This window comes from Podarcis muralis, chromosome 3 (genome assembly GCF_964188315.1).
Source record: "Podarcis muralis chromosome 3, rPodMur119.hap1.1, whole genome shotgun sequence".
NCBI classification, from domain to species: Eukaryota; Metazoa; Chordata; class Lepidosauria; order Squamata; family Lacertidae; genus Podarcis; species Podarcis muralis.
In genome coordinates this window covers 104,443,645-104,464,318 of record NC_135657.1, presented here as the reverse complement: position 1 = coordinate 104,464,318, position 20,674 = coordinate 104,443,645, and the positions used below count along the sequence as shown (strand labels likewise).

Here is a 20,674-nt window from a genome sequence, read left to right as displayed (position 1 = left end):
AATATTTTTAGGCTGCGGATCTTCCAACAATAATCTACTTGCACCCATGAGTCTTAAGTTTGATTTTTTTAAAAAATATAAATTTTATTAGGGTTTTTACATTACAAAATAGAAAAAGGAAAAAGGAAAAATACAAAAGAAAAATGGTTAAAAACAATCAATCTTTTCATCACATTATTTTTCATTAACTTGTTTCCCGGACCTCCTCACACCTCCCTCCTTTTCTTTCCCTCTTTATTCTACCCAGATCTTTAATCTTAAGTTATTATATCATTAAATTTTTACTTATAAAAAAACATTTTTTCATGTTCTTTTATACCATCACAGCTAGAAACCGCTTAATTTCAATCCGACATCATTCTAACATTCATTAATTTTACAATATTTCTGTAGATAATCTTTAAACTTCTTCCAGTCTTCTTCTACCGACTCTTCTCCCTGGTCTCGGATTCTGCCCTTAAGTTTGATTTTTGTACTACTGCACATCGTACCTTGTTGGGTGCCTGGGAGAATTAAGGAAAGAAGAGAGTGTCTAATTAATTGAACCAGTTCCCACTGCTGGAAAATGGCCAAATAAATTCATTCAGTTGTTCACTTGGCTGAAGTATTAAAATAAATCAGTCAATGTCAGCAGTGATCTACTGAAGTGTCCTCTCTGTGGCAAGAGAAGATATATTTTTAAAGTCCTGTGCTCCTACTCCTCATTGGGATCCATATCTATGTTGTTGGAAATGGCAAACCATCCAGCAAACTCTCTCAGCTTCAGTTATACACATATAAAATGTGAATAACGGTAACTTGCCTAGAGTTATAGCGATGGGAGGGACCATCTTTCAGAAAAGCCAGCCTGATTGATGCTGCAGCTGCCATATCATCAGTTTATTAACTGCTACATGATGGGCTCTGCCACTAGAAGGAACAACTGCACTCACAATGGTCCTCGCAGAGAAAATGAATTGAGATTGCTCAACCAAGTGAGTCAAGCCACAAATACAAAGGAAGAAATACTGCATCTACAGTGGTACCTCAGGTTAAGTACTTAATTCGTTCCAGAGGTCTGTTCTTAACATGAACCCACTTGACACACTTGTTGAAGACCAGTGGACTAAACCATGGTTCCCAGTCCTTGCACATAGTACAGCTTAGAGAGGAGTGTGAAGTTCTAGCTTCGTTGTAGCTTATGCCCAAGTCCTAGTACAGGTGTGGGGAATCTTTTGCCCTTTTGCTGAACTACAATTCCCATCAGTCCTTGCAAGAATGGCCATTGGCCAGGGACTATAGGAGTTGTAGTTCAGCAACATCTGGAAGGCCAAAGGTTCCCCACACTTGCTCTCTTTCAAACAAACCACAATTAAACCTTGGTTTGATCTCCTTAACTAGAGTTAGACTGGTTCGCATGACACAGTAAGCTAAAATACAGTGGTACCTCAGGTTAAGTACTTAATTCGTTCCGGAGGTCCATTCTTAACCTGAAACTGTTCTTAACCTGAAGCACCACTTTAGCTAATGGGGCCTCCCGCTGCTGCTGCGCCGCCGGAGCACGATTTCTGTTCTCATCCTGAAGCAAAGTTCTTAACCTGAAGCACTATTTCTTTATTAGCGCAGTGTGTAACCTGAAGCATATGTAACCTGAAGCGTATGTAACCCGAGGTACCACTGTACTCTGACCTCTGATACCATCTCCTGCCCACATTCACATTTTGAGATTTAGTAAGAGCAGGATGAAACAATGTCAAATGCTTTGAAGGTGCTGTAGATATAGCAGTGTTCTCCCTCTAAATATCAGTTTGCTGAGTTTGGAGTGGGGAGAATGCTGTTGCACTAAAGTTCTACTCATGGTCAACTGCTGTGAAAAGAGGTTGCTGGACTAGGTTGCCTCTTGGCCAGCCCAGAGATGGAAAGAAGACAAAGTCCCTACCAGAGAGGAATGGCAAACCAAGCTGTTGGATTCCACCGAAATGGCAAAACTGACTGAAAAGCTCAGGAACCAAGAAGACAAAAACTTCAATAAAGAATGGGAAAAAATTACAATGTATTTAGGAGGAGACCACTGTAAGCAGATGAAAACATTAGCAGGATTCTAATAACACTTGTAATGTAACAAATATTATGGACAATATGGAGAGATATAAAATATGGATTATGAAATAAGATGCAGTTGAAAATGTTGACAATAGGACCCATGGAGGGGAGGGTGGGAAGTCTGGAGATTCAGAGAAAACTCTAAATATGGAGATGTATTTGGTACTGTTTTAACTCTACACTTGTAAAATCAAATTTTAAAAAATAGTTTTGTTATTATTTGAAAGATTGCCTCTTGGCCTGATCCAGCAGATTCTTGTCATGTATTCCTCCTGACTAACAGGAAGCCTCTTGCCTCACACATGCACTCCATTCAAAATCTGAAAGCGGGGTATTGATTTATAAATGCTTTCCCTTGATCCGCCTATCAGTTTCACCCTTTGGCCAGATAACGGGATCTTCAAATTACATAGGCGACGAATCAATCACCGAGTGTTTTGAGCTGCAACACTTTCCTCTGGCTGGTGATGTGGGAAAGCGACCCACACCCCCTGATCCACCAGTTGTCAGAGAGATCTCCTACCCCAGCCAAGATCAGCAGAGGATTCTGGAAACGTCCCTGTCCCTCCGAATCAAAGCTCAGCAACCCTGCAATAGAAGAACGGGCAAAGGCCATTTAGTCGGGGGAAGCCCTTTGGAGAGAGAGAGAGAGAGCTTCCCTAGTTGCAACGGGAAGGGAGGAGTCCCCCATCGCGCAGGAATGTAACGTTAGCCTGGGATCAGGTCAGAGAGGTTCTGGATGGGAAGGTGGCTGTTGTTTCAGCATCGCCTCCCACAGAGGCAAAACAGTGACAGCACGGATGCTAATTGGAGGGCTTATCTATCTCCCTCTCCTTGGGCTTCTCCTTCCCCTGCTTAGGCTTCTCCTTCCTCTCGCACAGGGCTTGGAGAAATGGAGGAATTCTCCAAGGTGCTGAATCAGGCAAGTCGCCGCCGCTAGGAAGGTTTGCCTGTCCTGGGTGCCAGCCCTCCAGCCAGCGCGTTCAGCTGGGAGGCAGAGGAGGGAGGAGCGCACACCCTCTTGCCTGGCCGCGATTGGCAGCCCCGCAGCCCCACCTCGCTCGGGTTGGTGCTTTCTTTTAGCCGCCTCGCTGTGTTAGAGACGAGGAGGAGCTGAAAAATGCAGATCTGGCATCGCGCGCGCACATACATACACACACACACACGCACACCACACATCAGCATAATTTCACGAGCTGCCAGCCCATCGGATTCCCCCTCTTCTCCAGGCACAGACATGCTAAGCCACAGCACCGGTTGATCTGCTGCCTTCAGCTCGCCCGTTGATCAGCCTCCCCCACCCCAAAGTCGACATTATATTATTTATATCCTCTTCCTTTTGCTTCCCGTTATTTTCAGTTCTCATACTCAGCCACCATTCCCTTGCACTCCCTGTCCGAAAGAGCCATGAAGGCAGACGCTGCTCCACACTGGAAGACAGCCGGCCTCTTTTTCATAGGGCTGCTTCGTTTTGCCTCTGCCTCCGAAAGACCCATCTACACGAATCATTTCTGGGTTGAGTTTCACAAAGGGGGAGAAGCAGAAGCCAAACAACTTGCTGCAGAATATGGCTTTAATGGGGTCAGAAAGGTAAGGTCCTCTCTCTCGTGCTTATTTGTTTGTTTGTTTATTTATTACAAAATACACCCGCCCTCTTAAAAAAAAAACACAATTGTGCATGATGCTGATAGAATCACCTTGCAAAGTTGGAGAGATCTGTACATGCATTTTACAGGAGCAAAAGGGGTATTTTTTTTTTAAAAGACAGAGTTCTTTGAAACTCTTATCAGTGGATGGCTGCTCTGAAACCAAAATGCTCTACCTAGATTTTCATTTTTCATTTTTTGCAGTCTTTTGAATGATGGGTGCACATTATGTTCTTGTAGCCACTAGCAGCCAAATGCACGCACTTCTGTGATTATGTTCTCCAAGTTAGAAGGGGAGGCGGAGGAAATCCTCATGGCTAATTCTTCTGCTTCTTCAGTTTCTTAGATGCAGCAGGTTCAGATAGTGACTGTTCAAAGACCCCACTGCCAGCTAAGCATGGCACTGTAGGGTTTAAGACCAGTGCCAATTGGTGCTTGCTTCACCTGGTGAGTTTGGTAACCTGTTATAATTGCTGGCAAAACACAGCCGCCCTCTGGTTTCACTCTCCTGCTGAAATGCCTGCAGGAGGCATTTTTTCCTGGGTAACCATAATGCTAATCATAACTGAGGAACTCACTTGTGCATGCAAATCCGAAGATGAAGCTGCCTTTAGCCATGGGACTTGCTTTAAAAACATTTCTGCCAAGAACAGCTGGACACAAAGAGTTTGCACCTGGGATTAAAATTTAAATTTCATGCAATTGCAGTGTGAATGTGATAAAATGGAATGCTAGGCTGTAACAAACAAGCTGAAAGCTAAGGTTAGAAATGTGATGTCTAAGAAGAGGAGCAAGGGACCCTAAGGCAAGAAAACTCGCTTGATGAATATATGCATGCTACTAATTTATGGCTTCAAAGAGCCTTTCAAACATCTCCTTTCTGCTTCTCCTGAAGTTGAAACCAATATCTCACTCTCTTTATGTAAACCAGGAGACTGCTGTGTATCTGATTAATCTAGACTGCTAAACAGCCAGCGTTTGGTCTTATGAAACATTCCTGGTCAGAGCAGCTCCTGTGAAGTCCCTAGAAAAAATAGAGCAATAAATATGTGCATAGAAGCAGGCAGCCCATTGCTGCTTTCCCCTCCACCACCCTGCTGGCAGTTATGCAAGAAAGACCTGATCTAACTTCCATTGTGGTTAATGGGTGTTCCCCTGTTCCCTGGGAATTGTATCAGGCTCTTGAAAGTCTGTGCATCGAGCGGGGGAGGTTGAGAGGGAAATCACATCAAAGTAGCATAATAAGTCAGCCTAACTTGTGGCACGCAGACCAAAGGTGCCTCAGCTCAACAGAGGAGAAGGAAGGCAAAATGCATGGCGACCCTGGCTTTATTCCATTGCTGTCTGATAGATAAGGTGGCATATAGCATTGCCAAAGTTTCTCTTCTATTAAACAGCGATGTGCTTCAGTTGCTAGAGCTTTGGGGAAGAGATCCTCTGCGTAAGCCCCTGTTTTTAAAAAGCCAAGTTTCTTTGGGTCAGACTCCTTAGATGTGCTTCTCTGCCAAATGCATATTTTGGATTCTTTCCCCTTACTTTCATTTCACATCCTGTTTCAGAGATGCAGCTCCTTGCACAGCTAGTTTGTGAGACTCTTTTTCTTCATGGTAGTCCCCGGTAAACGAAATGGACACCAGATGCAGGAGATTTCTAAACTATTAGGCGAAATAAGTGGAGGCAAGCTAGATGTTGAGAATACTCTGGGAAGGGGTATAACAAAATAAAAAATAAAATAAATATAATAGGTTATCCTCCAGATGTGTACCTGGATCCACAAAGTTATTCTGCCCATTGGAAGGGTGTAACTCCAAGTGAATGTCAGCCTCTTCCCGTTTGCCTTCGCACAAGGAGCTGGGAGTGCAAATTCATTTCCTTCCATTGTGAGCAGCAATATCTTATCAGAGCACCATTTCCTCTTTGCAGAACGAACGGTGGCCATGGAATTAGTTTCTTTTTCTTTAAGGGTTTGGGCTGAAACTCTGTGCCCACTTTCCTGGGAGCGAGCTCCACTGAAGTCAATGGGACTTATTTTTGATGTGGACGTGAACAGGGTTTTGCTGGTGACCTTCTTGAGTTAAAAGCTACAGCAACCAGCAACAGAGATATGTGTGGCATGCTCTGTAAAGCTTATTGCACTTGGTCCCATTGAGCTTAGTGGCACTTTCTCTCCAGTTGGTGAGTTTGGAATTGAAGATCGCCCCCCCACCCCCAAATATGAGACCCAACTACAAAGCAATCGCTAGGAAGCAGTGCATCTCTTCCTTATATGTATCCTTTCTTCCCATCCCCACACGCCCTGTTTGAAGGACAAAAAGAAAATCACCATGCATTATTTACAAGATGTGCATTTGCTTTCTACTGTAGGAGAATAAATTCAGCAGTAAGTCCTTGGTTTCTCCTCTCTGTGGGGAATAAGGAGCTTAGATGGTTTTGCAGGGTTGGCTTCACTGCCTATGGAAATTCCTACTCCTTTATCTTCTAGTTCTGATTGAGAAACATGTTTCTGCAAGGATCTCCCAGCAGGCTCAGTTGTTTCCCCCACAAGAACGGCTTGGAGATTTGGAAGCTTAAGTTGTCCACTGCCTTCACATTCTCAGAGTTGCCAATGGTAGGCTGGGATGCACCCCAGAAGGGAAAGAGACCATCTAAAAGCCCCTTTCTCTGTGATTCATAAATGCTGTTTTGCCATTGTATGTTGAACTGATTTTAATAGGAGTAAACTGAGAAAAGATATAGTGTATGTGAGATAAAAACAAACCTTCCACTGGAAAAAGGAATTGTTTTGCCTACATTTAAGCATATATTTAACTTCAGCTGCAGTTGGGCAAGCTCAGTAATTTTCAGATTTTATTTCGTTTCTGTGAAATTTATGCTTAATAATAAAGCACCCTTTTAAGGTTAACATGTGGGCTTATACTGTAAAGCTTTGGGCACTTTGTTTTATACAAATAAAGGACCAAGATGTATATCCATTTATTTTTGACATCCTAAAGTCTATACTCTGGGACTTTACTACCGCATGAACATTCCCGAAGTTTATAAAACACTTCAGCTAGCATCCCCCCCCCCCATCCCACAGTAATATTGGCAGTTTTCTCTTGGGCGTTGTTTCAGAGAAATGCTTCCTTAAAAGTGCCACTGTGTGCAAACTTTATCACCTGAGAATAAGTAGGCCCACAGTATACTTCATAATTAATGGTGTGCGGTCTCTCTGCCTGAATTTTAGACCAACTCATCTCAAGGACTTAAGGTGGATGGCATGAATTATTCACAAATCTTGTCCATATTAAAAGAGGGAAATAACCATTGTCTGATTTATCAAGACACTATATGGATTCTATATAACAAAGTATCTGTAAAATCCCAACTGCTGTATGTTTTGCTTTGAGAGGTACCCAGATAACTCCTGTCATAGTGCAGCTATATAAATGCTGTTTATATTTAAATCAATGCCAAGTACTCCTTCCCAAATAGCTCATCCTATAATTTCTGAACAATCTATCCAACTGTCCTCACCTTTTCCAAGGACATGAGCTTCCTTATAGTGTGTAGACCATGTTAAATATAGCTGTAGCTACCCAATGCGCAACTTTTCACAGGCACAAACATTATAGAGGCACACATACAAATGAGTGTATGTGTGGAGATGTTTCCTGGTGCAACATACTTGACTTTCTGATCACATTGCATCTCATTTGCTGATTTGTTGCCCATTCATCCGGTTTGGAGAGATCCTTCTTGACCAACTTTGGCTACCATTCTGTTTGTTCCTGTAACTCCAGATAATGTATGAATAAGGTTGCAATCCTAAGCACACAATGATACTGAACTTCTGAATAAATATGTAGGGGATTGCACCGTACATTAAATAGCACATCTCCAATACAGATCCTTGGGGGATCTCACTGCTTAATTCCCTCCATTTTGAAAGAGACTCCTTTGAACAGCTAGATAATGAAGAAGAGCTTGGTGGAAGAAGGAAAACACCTTTACAAAAAGCACCTCTCAATTATGCCTTTCCAGTGGAAACACAAAAAGTTGCTGTTGCTTCTCAAGTATCAATGGTGTGATTTTGCGCACGTGAATTTTCACATTCATCCAATGGCTAAAGGGAACCTAGCAAGCTTGATAACTTAAGGTGCTTCTCAAAGGTAGCCAAAGGTAGCCTTCAGACATTGTGGATTACAGCCCCCATCATTCTTGACCACTGGCCATGTTATGATGGGACTGTTGTAGTCCAAAAACACCTGTAGGACACCACACTGACTGCTCCTAGAATAGTGGTTTGCTGGGAGGTGGTCTTGTCAAGTCTTTCAACTCAGCATCAGTTCTAGAAGCAAGTTCTCAACCAAGGCTGAGCTGGACCATGAACAACAGCAGCTTTGGTGGGGAAGAGTCTATCGCTTTTGATCTGCTGCCATCTTAGCCTCTTTGCTTTCATGATTGCTATTTATGTTTTGTTGTTTTTAATCCCACAAGTCCATGGACAAAAAACCTCGGGTAAAAATAACAAATCATATCATATCAAAATATATCTTAAAGGTAAGGGACCCCTGACAGTTAAGTCCAGTCACGAATGACTCTGGGGTTGTGGCACTCATCTTGCTTTACTGGCCAAGGGAGCTGGAAAAGATAAGGGCAGGTGCCTCTGTGGACAGTTAGCATGGACAAGTGGAACCTGCTGCAACAAAACGTTGCAGCGTAGAGTGATCTCGTTGCACTCATGTGCTGCTTGTCGGCTTCCAATAGGAATCTGCTTGGCCACTGTTAGAATAGAATGCTGGACTAGATAGGTCACTTGTCTGTTCCGGCAAGGTTCTTCTTTTTTTGGTGTTCTAGTAAGCCAGTCGTCCATTCTTCTGTTTCGTTTCTATCCCCTCCTGGTTTTCCATTTCCCCCTCTAACGTTCAGCTAGAATCCCATGGCCATTGAGTCTGCTTCATCCTGTCTTGGGGACATTTCAGAATTATTATTTTTTAAATCTCTGCAGGCCTTGGGTTTCTTCACCCTAAGTCCCCAACCTACTTATGCAAACTTGGCTTTCATGCCAGCATGCTGATACCTCCCTCTTTATTCTCATTAGCCCCATATCAGCTATACAGCTACCATAACTAAACACCTGAAGATACTATTAATAGTTATGCCAATCATTCCTCTTTTCTTTTTCTTTTTCTTTTGGGTTGGGGAGTGTGTGTGTGTGTGTGTGTGTGTGTATGGTTTTCAGATTAAAATTTTACAGTCACATATCCAACATAAATCATAGAAACAAGATTCCAAAGAATCTCCTGGACTTCCCTCCTCCCCTTTGTGGGTCCTATTGTCAATCATTTCCTCCTGCATCTTTTATGATAATCCAAATCTTTTAACTCTCCACAGTGTCTCAAAATTCACCATTAAACTACAAGTGTCATTCCAATCCTACTAACGATTTTAACTGTTTACAATGGTTTTTAAGATAGGTTATAGAGTCCCCCCATTCCTTATTAACATTTTGGTTTTCCTGATTTCTGATTCTTCCAATCATTTTAGCCATTTTGGCATAATCCATCAACTTGATCTGCCATTCTTCTCTGGTAGGGACTTTATCTTTGGGCCAATGACATCCGCACAGCCAGTTATGCCAATACTTCCTAACCTGGAGTCCTTCAAACATTTTGGCTGACCACTCCCATCATCCATTGGCCATGCTGACCAAGGCTGAAGGGACTTGTAGCCTAAAACATCTGTAGTACTCTCAAATTGGGTGGAGGTACTTCGGGCTAATGTGATGTTCACATGCAATGTCTCCATCTTCCAGAGAGAGAGAGAGAGAGAGAGGGAGAGAGAGAGAGAGAAAGAAAGAAAGAAAGAAAGAAAGAAAGAAAGAAAGAAAGAAAGAAAGAAAGGCTCTTTATATTTTTCTCTATACAGTGGTACCTCGGCTTACATACGCTTCAGGTTACAGATGCTTCAGGTTACAGACTCCGCTAACCCAGAAATAGTGCTTCAGGTTAAGAACTTTGCTTCAGGATAAGAACAGAAATCATGTTCCAGCGGCGCGGCAGCAGCAGGAGGCCCCGTTAGCTAAAGTGGTGCTTCAGGTTAAGAACAGTTTCAGGTTAAGAACGGACCTCCAGAACGAATTAAGTACTTAACCCGAGGTACCACTATATACCTCTCCCAGAACGGTTTTAAATTTGGAGGTTCAAGTACATTATGTTGGTATGGGAAACTGTCGTGTGACGGGCCAATGGCCGTAATAAAGATCAATCCAATCCTCTCCCAGATGGATGTGAATGCTAAGCTGGCTTTTCAAAGTAGAGCGCTTGTGCCCCAACTTTCCTTCTGCTATCGCAATGTTCAACACAGTTATCGCATTGCAAACACAGACAGATGCGGAAAGGGTCCAGCGGTTCCATCAAGAGCCTCTCTATTCCCTTCGCCAATTATTAATGTCCATTCACATCCCTAGGGAGACAGACGTCACGTTTTGAGAACAATAGGCCGAGCAGTAATGTAATTGGCAATGGTGTTTTTAATTTCCGTATCAGTTTCATTTGTCGTTATACTTTATGACCTTTATTCCTATTTCAGCTTCGTGGATGTTGTCTTGGTGAATAGAAACAGCTGCCTTGGAGCTGGTCAGACTATTTACTCTGTACTGTGTGCTCGAGCAGTAGCAGAGGCTCTCTCGTTCCTCCTCCTCCTTCTAACTGGAGGTGTCAGGGACCAAGGCTGAGGCCTCCCAAAGGCAAAGGATGTCCCCTACTGCTCAGCTGTGCCCCCCACCTGAATTGTTAAGGAAATAGAGGGAGAAAGTTTTGTGCAAAGCTCCCTATCTTTAGCCACTCCAGAATACAAAGCTTTTGTTGTTGTTGTTTAGTCGTTTAGTCGTGACCCCATGGACCAGAGCACGCCAGGCACACTTGTCTTCCACTGCCTCCTGCAGTTTGGTCAAACTCATGCTGGTAGCTTCAAGAACACTGTCCAACCATCTCGTCCTCTGTCATCCCCTTCTCCTTGTGCCCTCCATCTTTCCCAACATCAGGGTCTTTTCCAGGGAGTCTTCTCTTCTCATGAGGTGGCCAAAGCATTGGAGCCTCAGCTTCACGATCTGTCCTTCCAGTGAGCACACAGGGCTGATTTCCTTAAGAATGTATAGGTGAGCCTATCACTTCCTGTACATCAGGGGTGGGGCACCTTTTGCAGCCCAGGGACCACACTGCCTCAAAGACAACTTTCTGAGAGCCTCATATCAGCGATGGGAGGGGCCAGATGCAAAAGTGGACAGAGCCAGCGATGCAACTCTAACCTTTATACAACTCTAACTCTAAAAAATGGAAATCAAGGGCACCAGAGTTGTCCACAGACTTCTCCACCATGGGTAGATACCTTCAATTTCTATTTAGATTACAATTACTAGTTCTTAATTTGCAGCTATGCACATAAATTTGAATAAGCAAGTGTTGAAACCCTACCTGCCCGCAAACTGTCTCCCCAGAGTGGTGCATGCTCTAGTTATCTCCTGGTTGGACTACTGCAATGCATTCTATGTGAGGCTACCTTTGAAGGTGACCCGGAAACTACAACTAATACAGAATGCGGCAGCTAGACTGGTGACTGGGAGTGGCCGCCAAGACCATATAACACCATTCCTGAAAGACCTTCATTGCCTCCCAGTACATTTCCGAGCAGAATTCAAAGTGTTGGAGCTGACCATAAAGGCTTAAACAGCCTCGGCTCAGTATACCTGAAGGAGCGTCTCCACCCCCATAGTTCAGCCGGGACACTGAGGTCCAGCTCCGAGGGCCTTCTGGCGGTTCCCTCACTGTGAGAAGTGAGGTTACAGGGAACCAGGCAGAGGGCCTTCTCGGTAGTGGCACCCACCCTGTGGAACACTCTCCCATCAGATGTCAAGGAAATAAACAACTATCTGATTTTTAGAAGACATCTGAAGGCAGCCCTGTTTAGTTAAGTTTTTAATGTTTGATGTTTTACCGTGTTTTTATATTCTGTTGGGAGCCACCCAGAGTGGCTGGGGAAACCCAATCAGGTGGGCGGGGTATAAATAATAAATTATTATTATTTTATTATTATTTATGCAAATCTGTACCTTCATTCCCCCCTCCCTTCCCTCCCTCCCTTCTTTTGGTGATATGTGCGCAGTCAAACTATTGGTCCATCTAGCTGAAGGCTGTCTGACTGGCACTGGTTTTCCAATTTTCAGACAGGAGTCCCTCTGAGCCCCACTTGGACTACTCTAAGCACAGTGTAGCTGCTCTACACTGCTTCTCTTTCAGGCCCTTTCCTTTCATATGTACCACCGCAAATATTCCAAGCACATAGCTGGTCTGGGAAATGTGCTAGAACCAATGTGAGATGCGCAAGTCGCTTGCAACCATCAGAACATCTCCTTCTAACCTACATCCTCAGAGAAAAGAGACATGTTTCTAAAGCCCATTCTTTGGGCTTTTGTCAGTTGGTATAGGGAACAAAAGAGGTATTTTTCACAAGACGTCTTTTGTTTGGGGGAATCAAAGGCTGTGATTCTCAGCATATCATTATGTGCAAATCAATTCCACCCAAAGCGATGCAATTTATTTCCAGCTGAGTGTGGTTAGACCTACCCAGGATGCGATTGTGTAGGACTGGGGTGGGGAATCTGTGCCTTTCCAGGTGTTTCTGGACTGCAGGTCGCATCAGACCTAGCCAGCATGACCTATGGTCAGGGGTGATGGAACTTGCTGCCCGGCAACCTCTATAACAGAATGCTCCAACATGTAGCCTGGGGGGCACATTCAGCCCTTGTGGCCATTTTTGGTGGCCCTCAACAACATTCAGGACTTCTTAAAGCATCTTGAGTAGCCAGCTTTTTTTTGTTGCTGTGAGGCATACATGAAAACAAACAGCAAAGGCACTTGTGTCTTCCTCAGACCCTGTGAGGCGAAACGGGCCAGCTCTCCTTATTCTCTCCCTCTAACCTGACCCAGAGCTGCTCTGTGTATATATAAGCAACAACAAAATAATGAAAGCAATAATAATGTGTCAATGCAAGAGAGGTATTTTCCCCACAGTGGTATTGGACAACTGGATACCTCCCTGAATATATTTAAGACTGCACTCCTGTACAATATGCACTTACCTGGGAGTAAGTCTCAATCAAGTTAATAGTGTTTGCTTATGAGTAGGCAGAAGAGGGACGCATGTGGCGCTGTGGTCTAAACCACTGAGCCTAGGGCTTGCCGATCAGAAGGTTGTGGTTCGAATCCCCGTGACGGGGTGAGCTCTCATTGCTCGGTCCCTGCTCCTGCCAACCTAGCAGTCAAAGAAAGCACGTCACAGTGCAAGCAGATAAATAGATACCGCTCCGTCGGGAAGGTAAACGGCATTTCCGTGCTCTGCTCTGGTTTTGCCAGAAGCGGCTTAGTCATGTTGGCCACATTATCTGGAAAAACTGTCTGCGGACAAATGTCAGCTCCCTCAGCCAATAAAGTGAGATGAGTGCCACAACCCACTGGACTTAACTGTCAGGGGTCCTTTACCTTTACCTTTAGGCACAAGTAAGGCTTGCCCTGCATTTTGACCTGAGCAGGGCTTCATCTCAGGTCAGTGCACACAGAGTTGCAATCCTGTTGTACGGATCTCAGCCTGGCAACCTGATTCAGCGCATACTTATTCAGGAGTAGGTCTCATTATGCTTAGGAGCGCGCTTACCCTTAAATATATTAATTGTTTATATTAAACAATATTTACTCTCTCTCTCTCTCTCTCTCTCTCTCTCTCTCTCTATATATATATATATATATATGATGTTTGATGTTTTATTGTGTTTTTAATATTCTGTTGGGAGCTGCCCAGAGTGGCTGGGGAAACCCAGTTCAATGGGCGGGGTATAAATAAATTATTGTTATTGTTGTTGTTATTATTATTATTATTATTATTATTATTATTATTATTAAACCTGAGACCTTCTGCTTGCAAGACAAATGCTCTACTACTGAGCTATGGCCCTTCCCAACTGTAATGCTGTACCCAGCATCCTGGGTGTAAGCTCCATTGAACTCAATGGGGTTTACTTTTGAGTAGACAAATATGGGATTTCTCTGTGGGAGCCACCGGGTCCCCATTAACCTGGAGGAAACTGACCTGTTTCATTCCATCCACAACAAGCCATTAAACCCAGTCTTCTTTTGTTCAGTTCTTAAAACATGTATTTCACAACTACCAATGGTAGAAATTTATCAAGTTGCATTCTCTCTCTCTCTCTCTCTCTCTCTCTCTCATTCGAACCCATTTTCACACTGGTACAGGCACCACTCAACTAATTTGGTTTTGGGGGAAAATATTTTGGCTTCTTAATGTCAAAAAGAAGAAAAAATAACACATTTGAGATAATTGGAGCTTACTCACAAACACAAAGCCAATAATATAAGAAGCAAATTATTTTGCATGATTCACTCCATTCTAATTAAAAAAGAGAGAGAAAAATATCACTCTTAAGGAGGGAGCGGGGGAAACCACTTGTGTACATCCTAACTGCAAAATAATGCTTTGCTAATTGCTAAAAGAATCTCAGTTGTTAAAACAGATTGCGATGTGTTAATATGCATATGCTTTCCTTCTACCCCTATAGAGCTGCCAATAACTGGCGTTTCTTTGTGTGTCTCCTTGGCTGTGACAAATAATAGTAATATAAATCTCTTTAGTGTGGGGCTTTCTGAGTGCCAATCAAGCAGCTGTGCCCTCATGGGAAACCTTCTGAGTAGGCGGGGCCAGAGGCAAAAGGGGGCGGAGCAATGGATAGAACACTTATCTATGTACAAGAGGCATTTCAGCCATGCGAATATCTGAAGTTTCTATACATACACAGTCCACACTGCTTTTCATCGGGCAAGCAAAAGACACTGGCTCTGTTGTGCACTTAAGGAGGGAGTAGAGCAGGCCTGGTGAAGGTGTGTGGCTTGTGTATGGCATAGCTGTCAACCGTCCCTTATTTGACGGGAAAGTCCCTTACCCCAGCGCCGTGTCCCGCTACTGTCCCTTATTGATGATGTCCCTTAAATTTCCCAGGTTTCAAAGGAAGCAGCTGCTCTCCCTCCCTCCCTGCCGGCCAGGGAGGAGGGAGGCTCCAACAGTGTTGCTTGACTGGGTTGCTCACCCAATAAGGAGTCTAAGAACGACTGGGGGGTGGAGCTTGCATGCCTTGTGCCGATCAAATTGGCCGCGTTACCTGGGGACTTGCCTTTGCTCAGCGCTTCCCAGTGGAGAGGTGACGGTGGTTTTCCTTGCTGCATCCCCTTTGCTGGGTTGCTGCGCTGTGGGAACCACCGCTTGAGGCTTCGTTTGGCTGCTGGCTGGGCTTTCTGCCTTTGGCTCGGAGGGGCTCAGAAGTTGAACATACCTGTGTTTGGAAAATCCCTTATTTTGGCTGCTGATCCCTTATTTCCGAGGCTGCTGGTCCCTTATTTTCAAATCTGTAAGTTGACAGCTATGTATGCATAGAGGCATTTGTCTCACCCAAGCCTGAGTCCCCCCCCCCTCCTGGATGCTATGGCAGAGGTACATAACCTCTGGCTTGCCAGATGCTGCTGAACATGAACCACAACTCCCTCCATCCCTGGCCAGCATAGCCAAAGCTGGCAAGTGGAACTCAGATTGAGACATAGCCGTGAGACGGAGCCCGACACAGGCAGAAGCTGCAGTTCCACTCCAGCCTTTTGTATGCGTCCCTCTGCCTTTGTCTCTCTCCCACTGCTGCTTCTCCAAGAGTCGTGGATGCTGAGGGAGCTGGGTTGCTGCTCTGTACTCTCTCCTAGGGATGCGGGTGACGCTGTGGTCTAAACCACTGAGCCTCTTGGGCTTGCTGATCAGAAGGTCAGTGGTTCGAATCCGTGCAATGGGGTGAGCTCCCATTGCTCTGTCCTAGCTCCTGCAAACCTAGCAGCTTGAAAGCACGCCAGTGCAAGTAGATAAATAGCAACCACTGCAGCAGGAAGGTAAACAGCATTTCCATGCGCTCTGGTTTCCATCATGGTGTTCTTTTGAGCCAGAAGCAGTTTAGTCATGCTGGCCACATGACTCAGAAAGCTGTCTGTGGGCAAACACTGGTTCCCTTGGCCTGAAAAGCAAGATGAGCGCCGCAACCCAATAGTCACCTTTGACTGGACTTAACTGTCCAGGGGTCCTTTACCTTTTTCTTTTTTTTTTTAACCTCACTCTATCCTCCTTGCCACAATCCCTGGGTTTTTTTAAACATTGGGGTGTGCTTGGGCACATATGCATGCCTATGATTCAGGATCAGGTGGAAAATTCTTCTAGTCCAGCTTCCTCTTTCCAGGAATATCCAGTCACATGCTTCTGGGGAGCCCATGAACAGAGTGAAAGTGTCAAACCTCAGCCATTGTTTGCTACTCAAACTGGTATTCAGAAGTACCAAACCTCTGATCATGGAAGTTCCATTTAGCCAGGAGGGCTAAGAGCTGTCAAAAGCCTTTATGAGCCAAGGCCCTGCGCCCTGCAGTTTCCTATTGATTAATGAACACACAGACACGAGTATTTAGCTTCATGGGCTAAAACAGGCCACAACTTTATTGGTTACAGATGTGAACGGTTTGGCTTAGGCATTGGGTGGAGTCAAGATATAGCTCATCTGCATGGAGTCGAACTAAGGGTAAACCACCAACAGGGGGAGCCCTACATCAAATAGGGGCAGCCCGAGGGCTTTGTGCAGGATCCACACCCCCAGATCCCTTTAACAGGATACCCTTATCGAGGAGGGGCAGGCAGCGAAGAGCTGTCAAAAGCCTTTATCTAACCCCACTTTCATAATAGTAATAATTTTATTATTTATACCCCACCCATCTGGCTGGGTTTCCCCAGCAACTCTGGGCGGCTGCCCACAGAATATTAAAACACGGTAAAACATCAAACATTAAAAACTTCCCCAAACAGGGCTGCCTTCAAGGCATGTAAGCCACCAGTTATCAGCACGCTTTGCAGCAGTTAGTTCCAGAAGTTAACTACTGGTTGTGTGAAGAAATGGTTTCATTTTGTGTGTCCTAAATCTGTGAATAGGCTTTTGTTATGTCTGCATAGACTTTGGCTACATTCAGATGTACTGATAGACTATGGTTTGGTAGTTACATGAAGGTAAAGAGGTTAGAAATGAGTAAAGAATCTTTTCATTTCCTCTACCTATTTATCTCTTTAATGTTACCGTTCCTCTGAAGTGAATAGTCCCAATTTTTGACATGATTGTTCCCAAATGAATTGCACGGCATCTCAGTAGACAAAGCACAATGCAAAAACTAGTGCTTAGGAAACTCATTAAAATGATGTGTTTATTTTACTTGACTGATGTAATAAAGGTACAACGATTTATCAGCACACTAAAGATTAATTCTAATATAGCTAGCCAAGAAGCAGCTGCCATTCATTGATTGGCATTAACTACAAACAAAAGCCTTTATTTGGCAAAGGCATGAATGCCCAATGCAAGTATGAGCTCCATCCATGAGGAACTTTGACCTCTCCACAAACCTGTGACCCTCCATTTCCTGTTGGGCTCCGGCTCCCTTCAGCCCTAGCCAATGACCACAGCTACAAATTCCCCATAACAGCTTGAAATGTGTCTCCAAAAATATTTGTTGCAGGAAGTGGAGGCTCCAAATCATTGGTCTGCTCACCCATACTTCGCTGCAGCTCTTCTGCTCTGAAATTGAGGCAAAATATTCTCAAATCTTCTTTAAAAAACCAAAGGCACTTTCTGCTACTGCTGAATAAGGAACTGTGTTACAAGGAGAAGCACAATACACCCCTTGAAGCACTGTGCTTCACAGCAGAATGCTGGCTCATTTTTTTCTCTCAGCCTCTATTCATCTGGCTTTCCTTATGCAGATTAAAAAAACAAACCAAAAGTGTGCCGTTTTAACTGACAATATAAAACTTTTTGGCTTTGTGTTGTTGTGGAATTGCCTATTTCTTTTTGCCTGCTTTTTTGGGGGCTTTGCTTTACAGTGGAATTTCTGAAGCCAAACGCCTTGAAACTCATTTGGCTCCCAAACGATCGAAAACCAGAAGTGAGCATTCAGGTTTTCGAATGATTTTTGTAAGCCGCACATCCTGTGTGGCTTCCAAGGCTTCTGATTGGCTGCAGGAGCTTCCTGCAGCCAATCAGAAGCCACGCCTTGGTTCTCAAACTGTTCTGGGAGTCGAACGGACTCCTGGAATGGATTAAATTCAAGAACCAAGCTAAGACTGTATTTCCTTCTCCTAGATGGGCTACCTTCTCAGGTTGACAAGCCCCATCTGCCCCTCAGAAGATTTTACTACAGCAACCTTGCTTGTTTGGAGTCTTGAGACTATTTTCTCAAATAACGGCCCCCTCCGAAAAGTTATAGCATAGAAATATCATGGATAAAAGGTAAAAGGTAAAGGGACCCCTGACCATTAGGTCCAGTCGTGGCCGACTCTGGGGTTGCGGCACTCATCTCGCTTTATTGGCCGAGGGAGCCGGCATACAGCTTCTGGTTCATGTGGCCAGCATGACTAAGCCGCTTCTGGCAAACCAGAGCAGCGCACGGAAACGCCATGTACCTTCCTGCCGGAGCGGTACCTATTTATCTACTTGCACTTGACATGCTTTTGAACTGCTAGGTTGGCAGGAGCTGGGACTGAGCCACGGGAGCTCACCCCATTGCGGGGATTCGAACCGCCGACCTTCTGATCGGCAAGTCCTAGGCTCTGTGGTTTAACCCACAGCGCCACCCGCGTCATGGATGAAGCAATGCAAATGCTGCTTCCCCCCCCTCCATAACTTTGGTAGATTTAAAGAGAACTGTGCATGGTTGCAGTACCAAGAAGCAAACACTGTGCCTAACTCCACCCAAGCTCTGTATTGAGCTTCAATCTTCCAAGATGCTTTTTGCTCTTTAGCCAAAACAGCACCCGGTGTGGCTGCTTAATAAAAAGTAGGCTTAGATTTTTAAAGACAGGACACAAAATGAAGGAGGAAGGAAGTGGTGAAAGTGAGCTTGGCCAGCAGTTATTAAAGCTACAGCTCTTATAACAAACAGCTGGAACTGAGACAATTCAGATAGCTTGCTGGAGTGGCGACTGACTTCTGAGGTGGAGGCAAAGGTCAGTGGTCTGTCAGCAAAGTCAGCGGAGCAATCTGCTTCTTCCCTTTCCCTCTGCTTTGCAGCCAGATGGAATGGCTTCAGCTTGGGAAGAGTTGACAAAGAGCCCAGAGCAGTTGTCTCTCAGTGGATCAGCAGCCGAAGGCACAGGAAGGCATGTTTTTAAATGGCTTGTGCAGATGTGTCGATGTCTGGCCCTTACTTTATTTAAAAAGACGGTTAGCTGAAGACCTGCAAGGCGCAGCAACCTCTGAGCCTAAGTTATATGCTCCAGATTTAGCTCTCTTTTCTGAGCAAATATTTAAGGTCCTTGGCTGTAACTGTAAAAACAGGGAACGGAAACGTCAACGTTTGGCAATTTGCTTTGAGAATGTGCTGTTGTTTTGTTATGTACACTAGTCATCCACATCAGGATCCATAATGCTAAACTTGCCGAATTTCCATTGAGACTGATGTGACTGAAACAAAGGAGATGGGAAGCCTCCTATGTATTATTCAAGCCTGTTTCAATTATTTATTGAGTGCTCACTGGCAGGAAAGCTGCTTGGGTGCTACTCTGTGAAGAATAATGAATAACGATCCATTCGTAGCATTTGGCCTTTGCTCCATTGCATATGCTTTAGTTTCAAAACAAGAGTGTTAATGGATTAACCAACACATGCAAAGAGAAATCATTAAGGATGCTGACAAAAATTAAAAAATAAATAAAAATCCTGACTTGATTTTTCTTTCCAGGTATGGGGATTAACTGATCTTGTGGTCAAGTAATCTTTACAAGGCATAGTCACACTGGAGCCCAAAGGAATCATCTTGCGATCACACAAAAGCAGCAAGATTCCTTTTGCGTTGTGATCAAATCAGCGACAAGACATGCATGAGCTGTATTGATTGAATCAAAGTCAGCGCAAGTAGGAATTGCCTGATGCAATATGTGTATGCACTTTTGCTCATCTGTCTGAAGGGGGGAAGACGCAAATTGGAAATGGCAGCAAGCTGTACATGTAGCCATTCTGAAATTAATTATAGGATATCTCCAAGATGTAAGGGAGGCAAACAAAGTGGATGGTGAGTCAGAGCCGGCGTATGGAACAATCACAGAATAGGGTGGCATGAGGACATCTAACCAGCCCGAGCAATTGTCTTCTGTGTTGCATTGGAGACTGGGGGCTGGGGTCTTGCTTGAATATGTTACAGAGCATCTCTGGTACCAGAACAATTGTGTGGCCATCAAAGGAGCTGGGATCCTCACCCACCAACATCATTTTATTGTACTGTATTCAGCAGAGAATTGTGTGCCTTTGTTTTGCTCACCCCCACCCTTTGCAAACAGAATTTTATTTCTGTGAAGGAGGAAAGCATGTTTCCTTTGAAGAATAGCTATGATGATAAACACGATAATGAAGTCTATGCAGAGGACTGGGTAAACTACTTGGAGGTGTTAAAAATACACTGTAAAGTAGAGCTATCACAGTTCAGTTGAGTGAGGGTCTTTCCTTAATGGAGAAATTGGGGATGTAACAGCAACAAGATTCTGATAGTGTAGGATTCAGGCTATTGGACAGGCACCCAATCTTAAGAGAAGGATTGCCACATTTTAAGAAAGACAAGATTTTAGTTCCTTCAATAGTAGCATGGATAATAATCATTATGGCAACCCTTCTATCACAGTGATGGAAGGATGGAAATACTAATAATATATTCTCCTGCTTCAGAACCATTAAATGAACAGAAGTCTTGACCTGCATGAAATATGTTTTCTCTGAGTCTGACGCCATCTTTGTGAGGATCAAGAGCGGGCCTTTAGATTCTAAAGGAATAAAATATTAACGG

At 44.2% G+C, this 20,674-nt stretch overlaps 1 protein-coding gene across 1 annotated transcript in view; it reads left to right on the top strand.

The window, feature by feature from the left end:
- Positions 1-3,183: 3,183 nt before the first annotated feature.
- Positions 3,184-20,674, top strand: part of PCSK2 (proprotein convertase subtilisin/kexin type 2) — a 118,770-nt gene continuing 101,279 nt past the window's right edge. Inside the window, exon 1 of the mRNA XM_028722283.2 lies at positions 3,184-3,672. Coding sequence (XP_028578116.1) covers positions 3,490-3,672 — 183 coding nt within the window. The 5' untranslated portion in view covers positions 3,184-3,489. The remainder of the gene's footprint in view (positions 3,673-20,674) is intronic.